Source organism: Symphalangus syndactylus, chromosome 13 (genome assembly GCF_028878055.3).
Source record: "Symphalangus syndactylus isolate Jambi chromosome 13, NHGRI_mSymSyn1-v2.1_pri, whole genome shotgun sequence".
NCBI lineage: Eukaryota > Metazoa > Chordata > Mammalia > Primates > Hylobatidae > Symphalangus > Symphalangus syndactylus.
In genome coordinates this window covers 57786169-57808754 of record NC_072435.2, presented here as the reverse complement: position 1 = coordinate 57808754, position 22586 = coordinate 57786169, and the positions used below count along the sequence as shown (strand labels likewise).

The following is a 22586-nucleotide window of genomic DNA, read 5'->3' as shown; positions in this document are numbered from 1 at the left end:
TTTAAGCACACTAGTATCTTTTTATTAGGTTTACATTAGTGCTTAAATTACAAAGATGCACAGATTTCAAATGGTTTGCTCCTAATTCTAGCTTTCCCATAAACCCTGTTCCTCTTAGTGCAGGAAGGCATACCTCATATTACAGCACAAATGCCTTTGTCTGGCTGGCAAAATCTGAACTATGTTCTAATCATTTTTTTTTTCATTCATAACACGTAGTACTTTGAGAAAGAACATTTTTACTCTAGTATTCATTTTGGGATTCTACAGCAACTACACATTCCAATGTAAATACCCATACTCTAGTAATGTGACTAGAGCTTTAAGCTGAGCATAGGTGCTGTATGTCATTGCATTTCATCCCATTTCTTTCAAATACTTGCTGGGCACCACCTGTCCCAGGTACTATGCTAGATGCTAGGGAAGCCAGTTCCTATTCTCAAGGAGCTCAGTCTATTTGCTTACTTGGATTTGATGTCACTGAATTGGAGTTGAAGGTCCACCAAACACTGAATACCACTTGCAATGCCTCTAGTAAGTATTACTATTGGTTTCCTGACATTTTACTCTCTGAAGCTGACACAGCATTAGGCTTCAAAGTAAGCCATAATACTACTATTAAGTCAAAATGTAGCTGAATAGATACTGATCTGATTCTGGGATATTTTGGGGATTATGAATTAACGAAAATGTAATAATTCAGCAGGCTTAGAATATTTAAGTAATATTAGGCAGGCATTATATTTATGTCCCCACCCTCAGGGAAGTTACAGTCCGGCAAGTGTGCTAAGCACTACACTGGAAAGAAAGCACACAATATAGTTTGCTGGGGCTGCCAAAACAAAGTACCAGAGATTATATTATGTTCACACAGAAACTTGTATACAAATGTTTATATCAGCATTATTCATAACAGCCAAATGGTAGAAACAACCCAAATGCCCATCAACAAATGAAAAGATAAATTATGATCTCTATATCTTATATATATGTTATACGTATTTTAAAATACATGTAATATTATTCAGCCATAAAAAAACCACAATGCTATACGTTACATCAAGAGTGAAGTGTGAAAGCATTATGCTGAGTAAAAGAAGCTAGACACAAAATGTCACACAGTGGATGACTCCTTTTACATAATATATCCGAAATAGGAAAAACCATGAAGACAGAAAGCAGGTTAGTGGTTAACAGGGTATGGGGGAAATGAAGAGGGATTATTTAATGCCTAGGGGTATTTTAGTAGGATGATGGAAAGTTTTGAAACTAAGGAGAGGTGGTAGTTGCACAACACTGTGACTACACTAAGTGCCACTGAATTGTACACTTTATGCTGGTTAATTGCATGTTATGTGAATTTTCAACTTCAAACACACATGTGCACACACATCTACAAATACAGCCTACAAGAGAACACAGAGAATGACAAAAGTAGTTGGGGAGAATGGGGAAACTAGGGGTGGTTGTCCTCTACATTTTAAACTTCATCATGTTGCTACATTGCTCTAATAATTTTTTCTTTCTTTTTTTGAGACAGCATCCCTTCTTGTCATCCAGTCCAGGCTGGAGTGCAATGGTGCCATCTTGGCTCACTGCAACTTTTACCTCCCAGCTCAAGCTATCCTCCCACCTCAGTCTCTTGAGTAGCTAGAACTACAGGCACACACACTACACCTGGCTAATTTTTGTATTTTTTGTAGAGATAGGGTTTCGCCATGTTGCCCAGGTTGGTCTCCGACTCCTGAGCTCAAGCAATCCATCCACCACAGCCTCCCAAAGTGCTGGAATTACATACAGGTGTGAGCCATGATGCCCAGCTAATAATTTTATTAGTCTTAAAAATAGAATCAATTTTATATTTCTAGCTTGAAATAACACCAAAGATTTATTAATAGAAATGCATCCCATGCGTTAAAAAAACAAACAACAACAACAACAACAACAACAAAAAACAGGGTCAAATTATTTGGCAAAATCACTCATCTAATCCAGTCTCCAGATTTAGTTAAGCTCAAACATCATCCTAATGCCAAACTGGTTGTTAGTGTATATAATACTTGTATATAAAATCATAGTACAAGGCCAGAGAAATGAGTTGTAGTGACAAACTTCCCAATACAAAACCTCCATTATAAAATACCAAAAATGTTCTAAATTTAAGCATGATAAACATTATATACTTAAAATACATAGTTAAGTAAAGCTAGTACCCCCCAAACGACACTATTAACATTTACCAGGCTGGGCATGGTGGGCAGATCACTTGAGGTTGGGACTTTGAGACCAGCCTAGCCAACATGGCAAAACCTGTCTCTAATTAAAAAAAAAAAAAAAAAAAATTAGCCGGTTGTGGTGGCACACACCTGTAATCCCAGCTACCCGGGAGGCTGAGGCATGAGAATTGCCTGAACCCCAGAGGTGGAGGTTGCAGTGAGTTATGATCACACCACTACACTACAGCCTGAGCAACAGAGTAAGACTGTCTCAAAAGAAGAAGAAAAAAATTTCCCAAAGCCTGAACTTCTTTTTTTTTTTTTTTTTGAGACGGAGTCTTGATCTGTCGCCTAGGCTGGAGTGCAGTGGCGCGATCTCGGCTCACTGCAACCTCCACTTCCTGGGTTCAAGTAATTCTTCCGCCTCAGCCTCCCGAGTAACTGGAACTACAGGTGCGCACCAACACGCCCAGGCTAATGTTTGTTTGTTTTTTTTTTTTTTTTTTTTAATTAGAGACTGGGTTTCACCACATTGGCCAGGATGGTCTCGATCTCCTGACCTTATGATCTGCCCACCTCGGCCTCCCAAAGAGTTGGGATAACAGGCGTGAGCCACCACACCTGGCCTGAACTTTTTTTTGACATGAACTAAAAATTGTAAATTAGGCTCTAATGTTAACCAAAAAGAAAAAGAAACAAGTCTGTTGAATACCAAAATTTGAGAGCAACAAATGAAACACTGAATTATCCAAAAGACGCTTACAAAGTTAAGAAACTAAGACCAAGTTCAAATGAAAACTTAGAATAAGATTTATGATGTAAAGTTAAAACTCTTCAGTCAAGTATCAGCTGCAAGACCTGGTCCCAACATACTCAAACTTAAATTCCAACAAAGCTCATTATTCTCAGTTCACAGATCAGGTTTTCTGTCCTCTATTTTTATCTCTCCCCCTACCCTAAATTTCAACTTGAAGATTCCAGGTATCGGTCAGGGTTTTACAGAGAAACAGAATAAATCAGATGTGCATATACAAACATGGAAAGAGACTTAAGGAATTGGCCCAAGGGGTTAAGGAGGCCTGGTAAATCCAAAATCTACAGAGCAGGCTGGCAGAACTCCTTGCTCAGAGGTCAGTCTTTGTTCTATTAAAGGCCTTCCACTGATTGGATGAGGCCCATCCACAAATGGAGGCTACTCACAATCTACCAATTTAAATGTCAATCTCATACAAAAAATACTTTCACAGAAACATCGAGAATATTTGATCAAATATCTAGACACTGTGGTCCAGTCAAGTTGGCACATAAAATTAGCCATCACCCAACTCCACCTGGGCTGAAGTAATCTGTTCTTCCTTTGAAAACCACACAGCATTCTATCATTCTGTCTATACTACCTTTCTAGAATTTAAAGATCTGGAGAAAGATCTGTATCTAGATCATCTTTGCAACTCCCACAGAATCTAACACAGTGCTCTACATATAGCTGACATTTGAGTATTTCTTGAATAAATCACACAGCAGAAAAAGCTATTAAGTAAGCTACTTCCGAAGTACTGAACAGTGTTTAATACCAAGGGAATTGAATTAAATTATAAAAGAAACTCACTTAGGATAAAATGAAAGAATAACTGTTTAGAGTAAGTAACAACTGATGTTGATAGAATGGGAAAGTGGGAAAAACAAACCCAACCTCAGCATATTTAAAAAACAGTCTACATGCAAAAGCAGCAAACCAGGAAACAAAAAAGTTACAGTTAGTACTTTTGTTCTCTTTCTGACATTTATACATAAGTACAGCTCTTGTCCATTCGGTGCCATACACAAACTCTTGCTGAAACTATCTGAGATACAGAAACTATCTGAGATATCTTGGAATAAGGTATTATACATGGATTTAATACAACAAGGAAGGTTTAATTACTTAAATACTAAAAAGCACCATCTCTTCTATAACGCAGTACTCTTGCCCAGGCCCTGAAGGTAGAATGGTAGAAAGCTGACTCTGGGTTTTCTACTTAAGAGCAGAGCTTTATAAAAATAAGATTCGACAGTCCAGCTCTTGGAACCACATCACAGCCTGCTTCCACAAACTCTCACTTTCTGCACATCTGCACTCTCTTCTCTGGCCCCTTCTTCACCCTTACCCACAGTACTTTCTTCCTGTTAGCAAATATTACTGCACTGAATGAAAACATCTGTTCCTCAGCCTCCACCATCTCTTCCTGAACCCACTATGAACTTAACACCCCTAACAGAGGCATTACTCCTGCCCTTGTGTCTGCAATATTCTCAATCACCTCACAGATCACATGCCAAGCACTGGTGACCCAATGACAAAAAACTACCTCCACTTCCAGAGGTCATAACCCAGATGACGTTCCTTGTACCTTCTGCAATATGTTCTCAAAATCAACTTCTTCCCACTTAACTCTAGAGGTTACATCATCTTCGACTGAAAAAACCCCAAAGCCATCTTGTTAAGAGCCCATCTTGTCCTTATAAAACCAAAAAGGCAATTTGAAAATTTAGATAGTGATGTAATAACAAAACAATACTGGCTCCTTAGAAGGTTTATTACAAAGCAAAACACATTTACAAAGGATCTCTCTTATGTAACTGTACATAACAGATAGCCTTAACATCTTCCTAGACAGCCTCTACATGTGGCTAATTCTAACTCATCTGTCAGGCCCCAGCTTAAATGTTGTGTCCTCAAGAACCTTGTCTCTGTTGTTTTCTTTTGTTTCTTAGCACACAGCATAGTGTCTAACATATAGTCATGGCAGGAGCTGAGTAATTCTCTTGAATGAAGAGCTTATTAAATAGTAAGTACAGAAAATTTAAGGGGGCAGAAAAGAAGCTTTTACATGCTTGGTGCTTAGGGTGAGTATTACAGAAGAATCCAGTGAGGGGCACTCTAGAAAGAGGTACAACATGTGCCCCCCTACCCCCTGCAAAGCATTAGGACAAGCAGGGCGATAGGGAGGGAAGATCTCTGCTAAATTTAGATTTTTATCCAGAAAGGAATGTAGTCATTAAAAATTTTTTAGGGTCGGGCGCGGTGGCTCACGCCTGTAATCCCAACACTTTGGGAAGCTGAGGTGGGTGGATCACGAGGTCAGGAGTTCGAGACGAGCCTTGCCAAGATAGTGAAACCCTGTCTCTACTAAAAATACAGTAATTAGCTGGGTGAGGTGGTATACGCCTGTAGTCCCAGCTGCTTGGGGGGCTGAGGCAGGATAATCGCTTGAACCCGAGAAGGCGGAGGTTGTGGTGAGCCAAGATTCATTGTACTCCAGCCTGGGCAACAAGAACGAAACTCTGTCTAAAAAAACAAACAAACAAAACAAAATTTTAGGAGGGACACCAGCTAGATCTGTGTTTCAGGAAAAAAAAAAAATACCACCAGCAGTGGCCATGTAAATACTGTTAAGTAGTTTTTACGATTGAGAAATTATTGGAGGAGGCTAGATTCAAAGCAAGAAGCAATGATTTCCTAAATCATGGAGGGTGACAGTAAAGATTGAGAAAGGGGATGGGTATAAGGACAAGTCAGAAACAAGAACTTGAGAATATATAAGAAGAAAACACAAAGGATATAAGATTTTACACTGACTTAACATTTGGTGAGTACTTACTATATGCTAGACACTATAATATGTATTAATTTAGTTAACTCTCACAGGAATTCTGTACAGTACAAGTGGTTATTATTCTCATAAAGAATAAAAAAAGATAAAACAATAGAGTGAAGATCAAAGAAAGCTTCTTTGGCAACATAAACATTTGAACTGAGATTTAGTGATGAATATGGGACAGGAGCAGGGTGAAGTCAGAAGAATGACCTGTATGTTCATGGAACAAAAAAGGAAAGAGAAGTAAAGGGCAGAAGGGGATGTGTGCTATGAAATAAAGCTGAATAAGCATCAAAGAGTGGGGTAAGGATTCCAGTTTTTCTAAGAATAGAAAGCCACTAAAAGGTTTTAAGAAAGCAACTGGAGGCCGGCTGCAGTGGCTCGCGCCTGTAATCCCAGCACTTTGGGAGGTGGAGACGGGTGGATCACCTGAGCTCAGGAGTTCGGGACTAGCCTGGCCAACGTGGTAAAACCCCGTCTCTACTAAAAATAGAAAAATTAGCTAGGCATGGTGGTGGGCGCCTGTAATCCCAGCTACTCAGGAGGCTGAGGCAGGAGAATCACTTGAACCCAGGAGGCAGAGGTTGCAGTGAGCCAAGATAGCACCATGGTACTCCAGCCTGGACAACAAAAGTGAAACTTCATCTCAAAAAAAAAAAAAAAAAAAAAAAAAAAGAAAGCAACTTGATTTTGTGTTTTGAAAAGATTACTTGTGCTATAGCGTGGCCCATGCTGTAGAAAGAGGGACCATGGTGGACCACCTAAGAGGTGATGAAAATCTGGGCTGGGGAAGATGCAGAGAAATAGCAGATGGAGTCAAAAGTATTTGGGAGGTAAAATCCAAAGAACTGAATGAATACAGAGTATGAGTGAAAGAGACAAATTTCAGGTGTCTGGTTTGGGCATTCACTGTTCACTCCAACGTGTGACGTGAACTCGCCTTAGAAATCCTACTAAGTTCATAGCTTGAATGCACTTTCTCTAACCATGGGCATTCATTTATGTATCTGCTGGGTAGGAAGATGGCAAAGGGTGGCCATGGCTACCAAGAGTCTAGACTCTAAAGAGTACCTTCTATGGAACTAGCACAGAGTTAATAAATAAATAATTTAAAACGCATTACACCACACAGAAGTTAATAAATAATATCAATTAGGAGACTAAACTGTGCTATTTTGACTAACCAATTAGCCAAAAGAATGAACTCCTCACTCTTTAAAAGAGGGTATCTCCCCCATGTGCACTCAGTAAGTAATTGTTCAGTGAGGACTCCTCACATACTAGTCAGTCTCACTGGGGAACTATGTATCGGGAAATTGGACGGTGACCCACGTCACTGTTAAAAGAGCATACACCCCGGCCAGGCGCAGTGGCTCATGCCTGTAATCCCAGCACTTTGGGAGGCCGAGGTGGGCGGATCTCATGAGGTCAGGAGTTCAAGACCAGCCTGGCCAACATGATGAAACCCTATCTCTACTAAAAATACAAAAATTACCCGGGCGTGGTGGTGGGCGCCTGTAATCCCAGCTACTTGGGAGGCTGAGGCAGGAGAATTGTTTGGACCTGGGAGGCAGAGGTTGCAGTGAGCTGAGATCGTACCATTGCGCTCCAGCCTGGGCAACAAGAGCAAAACTCCATCTCAATAACAAAACAAAACAAACAAACAAAAAAAGAGCATATGCCAGGTAAAGAAAGCAATCATTCTAGACTTCTGTTTACAAATTTCAGTAAAAATAAAAGGGCCACATGAAGACTAGCCAGACTGAAAGGAGATCAAGACTGACAATCAGAGCACACAGTGCCAATGCAAACCAATTCAATACAGGAAAGAAGAGAAAATTTTATTAAAATCTAACAAGAGCAGGCTGTGAAAGAAAAGAGAAGTAAATAGGAAACAAAAAGCCAACTTTGGTATTTTTATACATATGCTTATATATGCACTGTGTATCTCTACAACAGTATGGAAAGAAACTGCACTTTTCACTGAGTATGTTTTTGAAATGTTTTTATCAAGTACACTGATTCTCTACTTAAACACAAATATTTTAAAGAAACACACATCTCCACCACACATACCCACGAAAACTCAATAGAAGCATCAAACAGAAGGGACACTAGTGAATGCCAAATCGTTGAATCAGAAGACTGGTTTGAGGAACTCTCTCAGAATCTACAGCAGAAAGGGTTAAAAGCTGGAAAACAAAATAAACAACATGGAGCATAAATGTTTAAAATGGACTGTCAATAGGAGTTCCACAATGAAAAGCAATATCAAAGAATAACAAGTTTTCCTGAGCTAAAGAAAGGCTTGATTCTTGGGATCAACATGCATTCCTTACAAGACAGGAATGTTGGAAGAAAAAAGCCCTACAAGAGTTCCAGTGAGAAATGTGTGGGAAAGCCCACCAAGAACTACATTCTTTACATACAAAAGAGAATCGGACTGGTATCTAACATCTCACATGCAGCAGTAAATGCAAGCAGACAATGGAACAATGTGGAAGATACCAGGTAATGCAAAATATTAACACAGAGAGAACAAAAGAGGTATCAGCAGACATGCAGCTCAGAATAACAATCCACAGAAATTTTCTTTGTTGTAAAAAAAAATTTCAGACAAAGTTAATAGTGTTGAGCTGTAAAATAAGAACTCAGGGCCAGGCGCAGTGACTCACGCCTGTAATCCCAGCACTTTGGGAAGTCAAAGCGGGAGGATCACTTGAGGTCAGTTTTGAGACCAGCCTGGCCAACATAGTGAAACCCCATCTCTACTAAAAAACACAAAAATTAGCTGGGTGTGGTGGCACACACCTATAATCCCAGCTACTTGGGAGGCTGAGGCAGGAGAATCACTTGAACCTGGGAGGCGGAGGTTGAAGTGAGCTGAGATCACACCACTGCACTCCAGCCTGGGTGACAGAGCAAAACTCTGTCTCAAAAACAAAAAACAAAAAACTCAGTTTTATCTAAGTCAACATTGCTAATAAAACTGCTCTTAAGGGATTCTAAAAATAGAAGCAATGTAATAATAACAATCTGTAACTTAAACCCCAAATTAGATAAAACCTGGAAAATGGGACAAAGGGAGAAAAGTGAAAAGATATGTTAAAACTTTTAATTTAGGCATAGCGAAGGTAGCTTGTATTTATCTGGGTCTTGGAAAATTAACGACATCTATGAACCCTCTCCCCAAATGTTTCTGTATGTAAATAAAAATTGCTTATAACTTCAGGGGATCAAGACTCCCTGAAATCTACCATGAACTCCATGTAATGAATCTATTATAGATAATGGCTAATTACTCCAATTGATCATTGATATAGAGAAATACAGTTGTTTGAAATTTAAGGTTTCTAAAAATGCAAGAATGTTTTAATATTAGGAAATCAATTTAATAAGTGTAATTTACATATTAAAAGCAAAGGAAACGCCGGGTGCAGTGGCTCATGCCTATAATTCCAGCACTTTGGGAGGCCGAGGCAGGTGGATCACCTGAGGTCAGGAGTTCGAGACCAGCCTGGCCAAGATGGTGAAACCCCGTCTCTTAAAAATACAAAAATTGGCTGGCATGGTGGCGCATGCCTGTCATCCCAGCTACTCGGGAGGCTGAGGCAGGAGAATCACTTGAACCCGGGAGGCGGAACTGCAGTGAGCCAAGATTGCGCCATTGCACTCCAGCCTGGGTGACAACTGTAAAACTCCGTCTCAAAAAAAAAAAAAAAAAAAAAAAAAAAGCAAAGGAAAGTCTACAAAAGAAAGCAGATCAGAGGTTGCCTAGGACTGGGGGTCCTAGGCAGCTACTGACTAACATCGACAAAGAAGCTTCTTGAATTGATGGAATCGTTAGAAAACTGGACTGTGGTGATGGATACACAACTTTCATTGGACTGCACACTTACAGTGGGTGAATTTTATAGTATGTAACTTATACCCAATAAAGTTAAAAGTTAATAAGTTAAACTTATACCCAAAACTTACACCCTTCATCCCAATTACTTCAATCTTCTAGTTTCCATTGTGCCTGTTGATGTCAACTCCTGAGCCTTTTAGGAGTTTGGGGTCAAAGTCAAGTAACATCTTGGCTTTTCCCACTGCCTACTTAGGTTGTGGCTCGCAACTTTGCTAAGTCATTTAAACTCATCTATTTGCTTTTCAGCCTTCCAAACTGTGTTGATGTTGTCTCCTTTCCAAATCTACTTTGTCCTTTATGGGTTTATGTATTTTTTTTTTTTTGAGACGAACTCGCTCTGTCACCCAGACTGGAGTGCAATAGCATGATCTCAGCTCACTGTAACCTCTGCCTCCTGGGTTTAAGCGATTCTCCTGCCCCAGCCTCCCAAGTAGCTGGGATTACAGGTGCACACCACCACGCCCGGCTAATTTTCGTATTTTTAGTAGAGACAGGGTTTCACCATGTTGGTCAGGCTGATCTCGAACTCCTGACCTCATAATCCGCCCGCCTCGGCCTCCCAAAGTGCTGGGATTACAGGCGTGAGCCACTGCACCCGGCCAGGTTTATGTATTTTTTAAAAGTCCCTCTCATGTAGTTTTGATAGGATTTATCAACAGGAAGGAAAAGTAAAAGCATGTCCAGTTTGCTATCTTTACTCAATGGTTTAAATTTAATGTTGACTCTCTAAGCTGCTTTCAGTTGGGCATTCTTCCTTATGGCTGTTTTTATATTTTAATCTCCAAATGATAAAACCAAGAGACAGATATGAAAATATGATGTAAGAGTGAAAAAACGGGGGGAGGATAAACGCATCCATGAGGAATTAAAAAACAACAAGGCTGGGGAGTAGGAGGCAAGACAGAAATTATCTGAGATGGAGCTAGAAAGAGGAGGGGGAGAGGGGAGGGAGCGAGTGTCAGAGGTAGAGAGAATGAATGGATTTCTTAGATTTAAAGAGAGTTGACTTTTTTTTTTTTGAGATGGAATCTTGCTCTGTAACCTAGGCTGGAGTGCAGTGGTGCAATCTCGGCTCACTGCAAGCTCCGCCTCCCGCGTTCACGCCATTCTCCTGCCTCAGCCTCCCTAAGAGCTGGGACTATAGGTGCCTGCCACCACACCCGGCATTTTTTTTTTTTTTTTTTTTGTATTTTTAGTAGAGACGGGGTTTCACCGTGTTAGCCAGGATGGTCTCAATCTCCTGACCTTGTGATCCGCCCACCTTGGCCTCCCAAAGTGCTAGGATTACAGACATGAGCCACCGCATCCGGCTGAGAGTTGACTCTTCAGATTCACAAGGTCCACAGAGAAACACTCAGAGGAAAAATCAAACCAAACCAAAAAACAAACAAACAAACAACAACAACAACAACAAACCAGTGTGATCACATTTGTGAATTCCAGGAATACAGAATTCTAAATAAAAGCTTCCAGAGAGAAAAGTGACTGAGAATCAGACTGGCATCAGCAACCCCAGAATATTAGAAGAACAAAAAGCAGTAATTTCAAAGTTCTGTAGAATAAAGACTCTTAATTTGGAAATATATAGCCAACCAACCAGTCAAGCAATCCAGAAAACATAGGTTCACTAAGAAAATTTGTCAACTACATTTTCCATGTGTTTTATTTTTTAATTACAAAGATTCACTCAAGTAAAATTGGGAGGAGTAGAAAGAATCAACTGCGAGGTCAATATTGGAAACAAGAAACGGGAATCTGAGTATCTCTGAATAGGCTAGTGAGAGATAATGGACCAGGGTAGTAAGGGTGGTCAGAGGTCAAATTCTGCACCTAGTTTGAAAGCAGAGCTGATACGTTCGGATCACATGAGGTGAGACAGAGAGAGAGGAATTAAGGATGGCTCCAAGGTGTTTGGCCTTACCAACTAGAATAGAGCAGTCATTTGATTAGATGGGGAAGGCTGATGGAGGAACAGGTTTGGGGCATGCTGAATTGAGATTCTAGCAGACGTCCCTACAAGTAGAGATGTTAAAGAGGCAATGGATATACAAGTCAGGAGTTCAGAGGAGAAATCTAGGCTAGAGATAGGAGTCAGTGATATACAGGTAGCATTTGAAACCAGGAACTAGATGGATGAGATCATCAAAAGAATGCAGACGATTAAATAAATGCTAACGGACAGAGAGAAAAGGGGAGATAACTGAGCCCTGGAGCTCTCCAACATTTGGTGGCTTAGAAGTTGAATCAACAAAAGAGATTGAGAGGTAACCAGTGAGATATGAGGAAAAAAATTGCATACGATCAAGTGAAGAAAATGCTTCACAGAGAACAGACCAATTGTACCATGTAATGCTGACTGGTAAAGTAGAATGAGACTAAGAACTGACTACTGGATTTGGCAACGTGGAAGTCTTTGGTAATTTTGATAAGAAAACTTCATATGTAGGAATAAAAACCTTAGTAAACAGGGCTCAAAAATGAATGAACACAAGTGGTGTAGACAACTTCTTTAAGGGGTTTCGCTATAAAGGGAAGGATAGAAATGGGGCAATCATTAGAAAAGAGGAAATGCAGTTCAAGTACAGTGGGGTTTTTTGGTTGTTCTTAAGATAGAAGAAATAACCGCCTATCTGTAAGCAGACAGAAAAATGCGTTAGGGAAGGAAAAACTGAGGAGAGTAGAGAACTGCTGGAGCAATGTCCTTGAATCACCAAGAGGGGACGAATGCTGCACAAGTGGAAGGGTGGTCTTAGACAGAAATAAGAACAGTTTATCCATATTGATCAGAAAAAAACATAGAAGCTTGGGGGACACATGCAGGTAACTGGGTATATGGGGGTAAGTTTATCAAAATTATCTTTCATTTGCTCTTCTTTTCTCAGTTAACTATTACAGAAAGCACGGTTAAGGGGCTGAAAGTGAATATGGGGGAGGTGTTGGAGGCTTGAGGAAAATGAATGGAATAGCCATGTAGAAAAGTGAAATGGATTATGGAAGTATAGTGTGACTGCTAGGAAGTGACTATGACTGCGGAGGCTAGCAAACATAAATTTACAGTGAGGCTGGTTATATCATCTGTGTTGATATAATCAGGGTTGTGATTTCTTGTATAAGACAGCAACAGGGGGAATGGGGTAGGGGCTGAGGGAATGTGTACTGACTGTCACAGTTGCTCATGGAGTTGAAGCAGGACAAAGAGGGAAGTAAAGTTATGAGGGGAATCAGAGGACAGTGAAAGGCAGTAAGATGACGGTAGACTACAGTAGGTGTGAATGACTGACACAGTTGGGCTACTAGAGAGACTGAGCACCTAGACAGAGAGGGAGACGGTGGTGGGAAATAACATGGGACAGCTATTCTCTATTAAGCACCAACATTAAACTAGTTACTTTTTTTTTTTTTTTTTTTTTTTTTTTTGAGACGGAGTCTCGCTCTGTCGCCCAGGCTGGAGTGCAGTGGCGCAGTCTCGGCTCACTGCAAGCTCCGCCTCCCGGGTTCACGCCATTCTCAGCCTCAGCCTCTCCGAGTAGCTGGGACTACAGGCACCCGCCACCACGCCCGGCTAATTTTTTTTTTGTATTTTTAGTAGAGACAGGGTTTCACTGCGGTCTCGATCTCCTGACCTCGTGATCCGCCCGCCTCGGCCTCCCAAAGTGCTGGGATTACAAGCGTGAGCCACCGCGCCCGGCCACTAGTTACTTCTTTTATATCACCTCATTTAATTATCAGAATGACTCTGAAAGATGGACTAATATTATCCATCCCTAATGAAAAGATGAAGAAGTTAAAGCTAAGGTTAAATAACTTGTCCAAGACCAAAAAGCTGCTAAGTATTCCAACGGGCATTTTGGATCACATTTTCTTCCAGAAACAAACAAACAAAAAACCCTACAAAACTAGAATAAGGCCCTTGGAAATAAATTATCTTACAGACCAACTCACATTTTGTCCACTAAAAAACTTACTTCAAGCCAGACACTGTGGCTCACACCTGTAATCCCAGCACTTTGGGAGGCCAAGGCAGGCAGATCACTTGAGCCCAGGAGTTAGAGACCAACCTGGGCAGCATGGCAAAACCCTGTATCTACAAAAAACAAAACTAGCTGGGGGTGGTGGTGTGTGCCTGTAGTCCCAGCTACTTGGGAGGCTGAGGCAAGAGGATTACCTGAGCCCAAGGAGGTCAAGGCTACAGTGAGCTGTGATCGTCCCACTGCACTCCAGCCTGGGCGACAGAGTGAGACTCGTCTCAAAACAACAACAACAAAATTTACTTCAATGACATCTAGTTTTTAAAACAGCTAATTAATATATTATAGCATCATGAGAGAAAGACAAATTGTTTCTATAGCAAGCATCTTCTAGCATGGAGTAATTAAATTCAAGTTAAACTATCTGTAGTTACTGCTATTATTCCTGTGGCACTGAGTTAAATACAAAATTCCTGCTATGTATCATACACAGATAAGATTTCTTTTTTCTTCCCACTTCCTTCCTTCCTTCTACTATTTTTTTTCTTCAGTTTTATGCTGTTTTCTTTACTTCTGACTTAGAAAATCATGGCTTACCTTACTTACCCCTACTAGAAAACAAACAGTTTCTGGCACCTGACTTCAGACTCCCAGAATTACCAAGTATTTCTGTGGACTATGTAACAATAATAAACTGTTTCCAAGGCTCCAAGTACTGGCAACATCACTAAATAGGGCAACAAAAAGAAACTGCCGCTTGAAGTTTCACTAGATCTTTGTCATTTTAGGTAGTAATTTTGTGAATTGCTAGATTTAGATCCCCAAGTAATGCAAGAAATCAAATAAAGCACCCCACAAGTATTTTATCCATCACACAAAGCTCTTCCACTCTCTCCAATAAGGTAATAGTTTATGACTATGTGACTAACATCAAGAAGTAGATAAATTATGCCAATGAGCCAGACTTACCAGATGATTAAAGAAATCTGTTAACAATTTACTTGTTCTTATATCCTTCCACCAATCTCTTGATTTTAAGAACTTATTTTAAAGGCAAGTGGCTTATATAATCGTTCTTCACAAAGTCTCTTTTCCCAATGCAGTAGCAACCTGGTTTCCATCTGAATGATTATCCAGGTAAGCTAACTAAATATAAGAATTTATTTTTGATAAGAATTTCATTCATTTTAGCCTATTTAGGCATCCTACTCACTCATAGACATAGGTGCAAACACAACTGGAACTATTCCATAAAATATTCATACATGTCACCGTGTAATTTCCTCCTACATCCTGAATGGAGGCTTCCTTTAAACTTTAAATGAAAATTATAATTGAGCTTGAGTCACAAAGAATTTACCTCCCCAATAATGTTCATTATGTCACTAGATTTCATCTTCTTGCATCCCTACTCACTGAAATTCTTCAAGATTTCTTAATGTGAGGGAGGATAATTTAATTTTATAGGGAAATGCAATTGTGAACATGGAAAAGCATTATTTGGAGGTGTACCCAAGATACTTCTACAAGAACAATAAGCTAAAATGCTAAATCATTTCCATTTACTCGCTAACTAAACATCCTTTCATCCCAGGAGCTCAGAGTCTGGAGGTGAGGGGGAAGGTGAAGACAGACAATAAACACATATGCAAATAAGCAAAGAAGATTAAGTGTAAGTCACGATCAGTGCTGAGAAGAAAATAAATTCAGAGTTGTGACACAGACTACAAACTGCAACAAACTGCAGAAGCAAACTGCAACACAGATCATCTATAAACATACGTAGCAGACTGACATCAAAGCCTTTCTAGGTTGCCTTTATGACTTCTTGACATTTGCTTAGGTTCTGAGGATCAAAGCCCCTCAAACTTACCTGTTTCACTTTCTAGAACTAAAGCTAGTCTGTGACATCTCTAGCAGAAAATAAAGCACATCAACCATTTCACAGCACCTCTGCAATTAGGCTTTTGATTATATGGCGTGATAACTTATCCACACTGCAACATTTTCAAGAGAGAAAACAGATTATTATTATTATTTTGTGTTTTTTTTTTTTTTTTTTTTTGAGACAGAGTCTCGCTCTGTTGCCCAGGCTAGAGTACAGTGGTGCGATCTTGGCTCACTCTAACCTCCGTCTTTCAGGTTCAAGTGATTCTCCTGCCTCAGCCTCTCAAGTAGCTGGGATTACAGACATGCACCAGCACACCCAGCTAATTTTTGTATTTTTAGTAGAGACGGGGTTTCGCCATGTTGGCCAGACTGGTCTCGAGCTTCTGACTTCAGGTGATTCGCCTGCCTCAGCCTCCTAAAGTGCTGGGATTACAGGCTATCATTGTTATTTTTTAAGACAAGGTCTTGTTCTATGTCTCAGAGGCTGGAGTGCAGTGGCATGATCACAGCTCCTCTTGGGCTCAAGCAATCCCCCTGTCTCAGCCTCCCAAGTGGCTGGGACGACAGACATGCATGCCACCATGCTTGGCTAATTTACTTTTTAAAATTTTTTGTAGAAATGGAGTCTCCATATATTGCCGAGGCTGGTTTTGAACTCCTGGGCTCAAGCAATACTCCGGCCTCAACCTTTTGGAAATGGTGGGATTACAGGCCTGAGTCACCCTGCCCAGCCGGGATGTTTTTAATAATTATGCCAGAGCAGGCACAAACAAAGACTTTCCACCAGGGCAAACTAGGCCATATGGTCGCCCTAATTATATACCACATCAAATGTAAATAGCCAAAAATTTCAAGAGCAGTTTATAGTTCCAGATATATTTAAATTATAATATCCAAGCCCTAAATTATAATATGGACCATATAAACCAAGTGAATCCCTTACTAAACATAAAGCTCTGAACATCTCACATTGTACACAAAATCAATTTCAGATGCATTATAAACCTCAATGTGAAAAAGCAAAGCACAAAGAGGTTTAAAGATAATCAAAGTATCTCTATGATGTTTTAAAAAAAGAAACACTAGCCATAAAAAACTGATGAACATGTTTACATTAAAATGAAGAACTTCTGTTCATTAAAAGAAACAACTAAATGGAAAAAATGTTTGCAATATATACATCCAACAATGGATATATATTCAGAATACAGAACTCTAGAAAAAGACATGTGTTTCAATTTTTAAAAGGCAAAAGATTTCAAAGGCATTTTATGAAAAATGAAATCCAAAGACCCAAATATGAAAAGGTGGTCAGCCCCATTTAGTAATGAGGGAAATGATTAAAACTAAATGCAACTACATACCCACCAGGATTGGCTAGAATTAAAATATATGATACCAAGTATGGTTGTTGGTAAGGGATATGAAACAAGAACTCTTACATACTAATAAATGAAGTAAAAACCACTAAACAAGTACTTTGGAAAACTACTTGGCATTACCTGATAAAGACCAACATTCCCCATGTTCTTGCAATTCAAATTCTAAGTATATAATCTCAAGAAAACTACATAAACACGCATCAGTGCACTTAAACAGAGATGTTCATAAAATCATTGTTTATAATAGCCCCAAACTGCAAACAATCTAAATGCAATATCCAAAACAATGGCAGAAGGAATAAACTTGTGTTATATTCATGATGGAATATTATGAAACAATAAAAGCTAAAAATAAAATATATACAACATAATCCCATTTACATAAAGTTAAAAATGGGCAAAATTAAACTCTATTATTTAGAGATGTAAACTTACACGGTAAAACTATAAATGTCAGAAGAACATTTATATCTAGCTTAAATTAAGATGGTGATAGTTGTAATGGGAAAATATAGGTGGTGTGAGGCTTCTGGGATGCTGGCAATGTCTGTCTTGCCCTGGGTGGTGGTTACAAAGATGTTTGTTTAAAAATATTTCTTTTTTATCTTATGTATCTTTTCAGCCTGTGTAGTTAGGTTTCCCAATAACACTCTCCCCGAGAAATTAAAAAGTTCAAAAGAGAATTCTAAGACTGTTACTCAAAGAGATTAACTCTTAATCCATAGTTTAAAAAACAGTAACAGGGATCTCTACATCCAAATACACACTGTATTATAAATTCCGTGAAAAAACTTTTGGCTTTAGGCCGGGTGCAGTGCCTCACACCTGTAATCCCAGCACTTTGGGAGGCCAAGGTGGGTGGATCATTTGAGGTCAGGAGTTTGAGACTAGCCTGGCCAACATGGTGAAACCCTGTCTCTACTCAAAATACAAAAATTAGCCAGCCGTGGTGGGCGCCTGTAGTCCCAGCTACTCGGGAGGCTGTGGCAGAACTGCTTGAACCCGGGAGGTGGAGGCTGCAGCGAGCCGAGATCGCACCACTGCACTCCAGCCTGGGCAAGAGCAAGACTCTGTCTCAAAACAACAACAACAACAAAAAACACAAGCAAAACAAAGGAAAACACTTTTGGCTTTAATCTTTTAGACTACCATTCTTCGTTCAAATTTTGAAACGGGAGTGAAATTTTCTGATATCGAATTACTCAACAAGTCATGTGAATTTTAAAATTTTAAGATTGAACTCCTTGCTTCTAATCTTGAAATCCGAAATAAGTGTCCAGTATTGACTAGACAGTTATAATGTAGTTTTCGATTAGATAATATCATGTAGAATAATACATAAAGGTTTGATAATGTCAGTTTTTGCGAACATAATCAAATTCCCCAAACCGGTTACACGTTTAACTCATGTTGCTTAAGAAAAAGCAGCTGGGTGCGGTGGCTCATGCCTGTAATCCCAGCATTTTGGGAGGCCGAGGCAGGTGGATCACTTGAGGTCAGGAGTTTAAGACCAGCCTGGCCAATATGGTGAAAAGCTGTCTCAACTAAAAAATACAAAAATTAGCCAAGCGTGGTGGCACGTGCCAGTAATCCCAGCTACTCAAGAGACTGAGGCAGGAGAGGCCGGGCGCGGTGGCTCAAGCCTGTAATCCCAGCACTTTGGGAGGCCGAGGCGGGTGGATCACGAGGTCAGGAGATCGAGACCATCCTGGCTAACACGGTGAAACCCTGTCTCTACCAAAAAATACAAAAAAATTAGCCGGGCGTGCTGGCGGGTGCCTGTGGTCCCAGCTACTTGGGAGGCTGAGGCAGGAGAATGGCGTGAACCCAGGAGGTGGAGGTTGCGGTGAGCCGACATCGCGCCACCGCACTCCAGCCTGGGGGACAGAGAAAGACTCCGTCTCAAAAAAAAAAAAAAAAAAAAAAAAAAAAGAGACTGAGGCAGGAGAACTGCTTAAACTTCGGAGGCAGAGGTTACAGGGAGCCAGGATTGTGCCACTGCGCTCCGGCCTGGGCAACAGAGACTCCATCTCAAAAAGAAAAAAAAAAAGCATATAATGATGTGGGATGAAATATCAAAGCCATGAGTACAAACATAAATTCAATGGTTAAAAAAATTTTTCACTGCTATATTCATATATTTATCAAGTCATGACACAAAGAACAAATTTATATTTTATGTCATATGAATTTAACTATTACAGACTAATGAAATATTGACTCTAAAAGCTACTGAAAAGTTTTTAAAATGTGGGTTGTTAAAATGTAGGCTTTTGGGGTTCCTGCATAAAAAGATGTGTCCGTAGTTTTTAAAAAAGAACAAAAATACTTTAAAAATTTTCAAATGTATTCTTTTTTCTTTGTGAGGAATAAAGGTAACACAGCCAACTTATTGAGTCACTAAGCTGGCAAGACACCTTTAAATTCAGATTAGGTAAAACAATACTTTAAGAAATATTTATTAAACCACTTTAATGAGAAATTATTTTCAACCCATATCTGGCTCTCACCCAGCACTTTTCATAATTTCATAAAGAGAGGCTTTTTCATAATTTCATAAAACCAGAAAAACACTATACAGCTAAATAACTATTGTATAAAAAATATAAAAATAAATTCAAAATAAGGCCAAGCAAAAATTAAGTTACTTAAGAAGCATCACTGGGAAAGTCTTTAATAAACACCAAATACCATCATACATCCTATAGTGGATTTCTAAGTGCTAAGTCTACAGGTGTTCTAATGAGGTAATGTGTCACAGCACAATGTTTCACAAGGTGAAGAGGGAAATGTGGGGGTACTCCCTGGTTTTTCATACTATTAAAATTAGACTTGGTGATTTTAAAAAGTGTATAATTCAATGATCTTCAGCAAATTTGCAGAGTTGTGCAACTACCACCACCTCATACTACTCCTTTATGGTGTACAGTTCCATAACATCAAAAGGTTCTCTACCCAGGTATAAGATGTATCCCAACACCAGGGCTATTAAAAAGATTTACCAGAGGCTGGGCACGGTGGCTCATGCCTGTAATCCCAGCACTTTGTGTGGCCGAAGCGGGTGGATCACCTGAGGTCAGGAGTTCGAGACCAGCCTGGCCATCACGGTGAAACCCCGTCTCTACTAAAAATACCAAATTAGCCGGGGGTGGTGGCAGGCGCCTATAATCCCAGCTACTTGGGAGGCTGAGGCAGAAGAATCACTTGAACCCGGGAGGCGGACGTTGCAGTGAGCCGAGATCATGCCATTGCACTCCAGCCTGGGCAAAAAGAGCTAAACTCCATCTCAGAAAAATAAATAAATAAATAAATAAATAAATAAATAAATAAATAAATAAATAAAGGATTTACCAGAGCATCCAAGAAATATTATTAAATACTTGATCCCGTGAAACCACTCCCCTATCAGTTAACGATTTTTAAAATTTTACAGATTTCGAAAACCTTCTTTATCGTTGGACCTAACCTACCCAGAGGGTCCCTAACCATGCCATGCAGTTCCCATCTCTACCAGATGTGCTGGGAAAATCACTTAGGTTATCTAGCTTCCCCCAAAGTATTTCACACTGTTGTGAGATTTCCTTTAAGATTCAGGAGCTAAAGTTTATTTTCTTTCTGGTTTCCTGGCGGAGCAAAGGGCCTGCACGTGTGAACGGAAACAAAACCCACACAGACTCTAGAGATGCCAAATATGAATACTATGGGTAGGGGCACCTTCCTTCTCGGCCGAATTCCCTTTCCCAGAAAGCCTCCAGAGGGATCAGTCAACGCCCACTAAGCCTGGATCAAAGGTCAAGCTTGCCTGGTCAAGAAGGATCCTAGATCAAGCTTGAACCCGTTTCCAGAAACAGGGGCGTCGGGGCAGCAGCAAGTATTTTTACCACGCGCCCTAATGAGATGGTTGCACAACAGGCTTTGAGGATTCCGGTTTAACAGGTAAAGACCAACAGAGGATGAGCCGAGGGAGATGGGATCTGCTCCACGGCATCGATGGCATTTCGAGAATGTCTGCGTCGCAGAGCAAACCCAAAGTTTTAGCACATTACTCAAGAGTTCACTAGAGGAAGATCGCCACGAATTGAAATGAACAAAGTGAGAAAATGGGTGCTGTGTAGTCAACGCATCCGCGATGAACTCAAGCTGGGCGGAAAAATTCTTTGAATACTCCGGCTTTGTTTTGTGCTAAAGACGACAGAAGCCCCGAATTTCGGAGTTGGAAGACGCGTTTCTCCGTGTTCTCCGGCCCGTTCTCGGACTTCAGGGCCGCTCGCCCGCCCGCCGCGCACTCAGTCCCGTAGTTCCCCGGGCTTCAGGCGCGGACCTTCCGGGGGGCGGAAGCCAGGGAGCCGCTGTCCGGCCCGCGACGCCGGGGCCCGGAGAAGGGAGGGGAGAGGCCTCCCGGAGCTCGACGGAGGGAGGGGAGGGAACGAGAAGGCCGGGGCCGGAGCGGGGAGCAGCCCCGAGCGGCGCCCGGCCCGGCCCCCACCCTGAGGCCCGGTCCCGCGTACCTTTGGCAAGGGCTACGGTGGAGTTTTCGGTGTCGATGGTGTAGAGGATGCCCTCGTAGCGGATCTCCGCCTTGGAGATGAGGCTGATCTTGCTGCCGATGTAAGGGGTGCCCCCGCTCATGGCGCCGCCGCCGCCGCTCCCAGCTGCTCGCAGAGAGGCAGATCCCACGCCGCTGTCGCCCGCTCCGCACGCCCGCTCGCTCCGTCGGCGCCTACAGCAGCCGCTTCAGACCCAACATGGCGGCGGCGCCGGCTCCGCTACCCTCCCCCAGCCTCCCGCCCTCAAGCCGCGGCGCGGCGGCGGCGGCGGCGGCAGCGGCGGCGGCGCGGGGCATGCTGGGAGGGCGAGGCCGCGCTCTCGCGATACTTGGCCGACGGCTGGAGGCTCCTGGATCATTCGCGGCCTCGGGAGTCCCCGCAGCGCTTTTTGGCCTGGACTACGGCGGTGGTCCTGGGGCGGCGTGAGAGGAACTTCGGGGACCGGCTGAGTGCCTCGTGGCACCCGCTTGCTGCGGGCTGGAGAGGAGGCGCGCGGCCCTCCTTTTGACTCAGGCCGTGGTCGCCTTGTCGTGGGTCCTGTGTCTTTGCCGACGCGGGGCCCTCGGCCTGGAGCGCTGCCCACTCGCCTCCGAGCTGTGGCGAGCCGCTGCTCATCCCTTTAAGACGCTGAACCTGCACCTCGTGGAGCTCCCACGGTTCCATTACCGCAGCCATCGCCCAGGGAGCTTTCCCCTGGAGCTGGGGCTCTCACAAGGACTCAAGTGTTTCAGCCCCTTCCTGTCCAGCTCATTCAGCCGGTCTGAACCAGCTTCATGGCTTGCAACGCCATTGTAACTCACCAATCCCAATTATCAGTATGTAGCTTGGATCAATTCCGTGGACCAGGGTTTCTGTCGAATCTCAAACGTTAAGGGTCCAAAGCCATGCCCCTGTTTCCCCTCTAACCTGCTCCTTCACCACCGTTCCCTATTGATGTACTCAGCTGCTCAGACTAAAAGCCTTGAGTCAGCCTTGCCCTCTGTCTTGCTTCCACATCTGTTCTGACTACAGCTCTCCGTTATGTCTACACAATAT

General features: G+C 41.7%; 1 protein-coding gene across 20 annotated transcripts in view; it reads right to left on the bottom strand.

Annotated features, from left to right (window-relative positions):
- The window catches only part of LSM14A (LSM14A mRNA processing body assembly factor), a 59700-nt gene extending 37437 nt beyond the window's left edge, over positions 1–22263 (bottom strand). For 8 of the 20 annotated variants that reach the window (XM_055235988.2, XM_055235987.2, XM_055235992.2 and 5 more), the window contains exon 1: positions 21513–21812. In XM_055235988.2, the coding sequence (XP_055091963.1) occupies positions 21513–21633 (121 nt within the window). In that variant the 5' untranslated portion in view covers positions 21634–21812. Of the gene's footprint in view, positions 1–21512 lie in introns of all 20 variants that reach the window. The other 12 variants (XM_055235982.2, XM_055235983.2, XM_063614090.1 and 9 more) reach the window with 7 other exon arrangements.
- Positions 22264–22586: the final 323 nt, after the last annotated feature.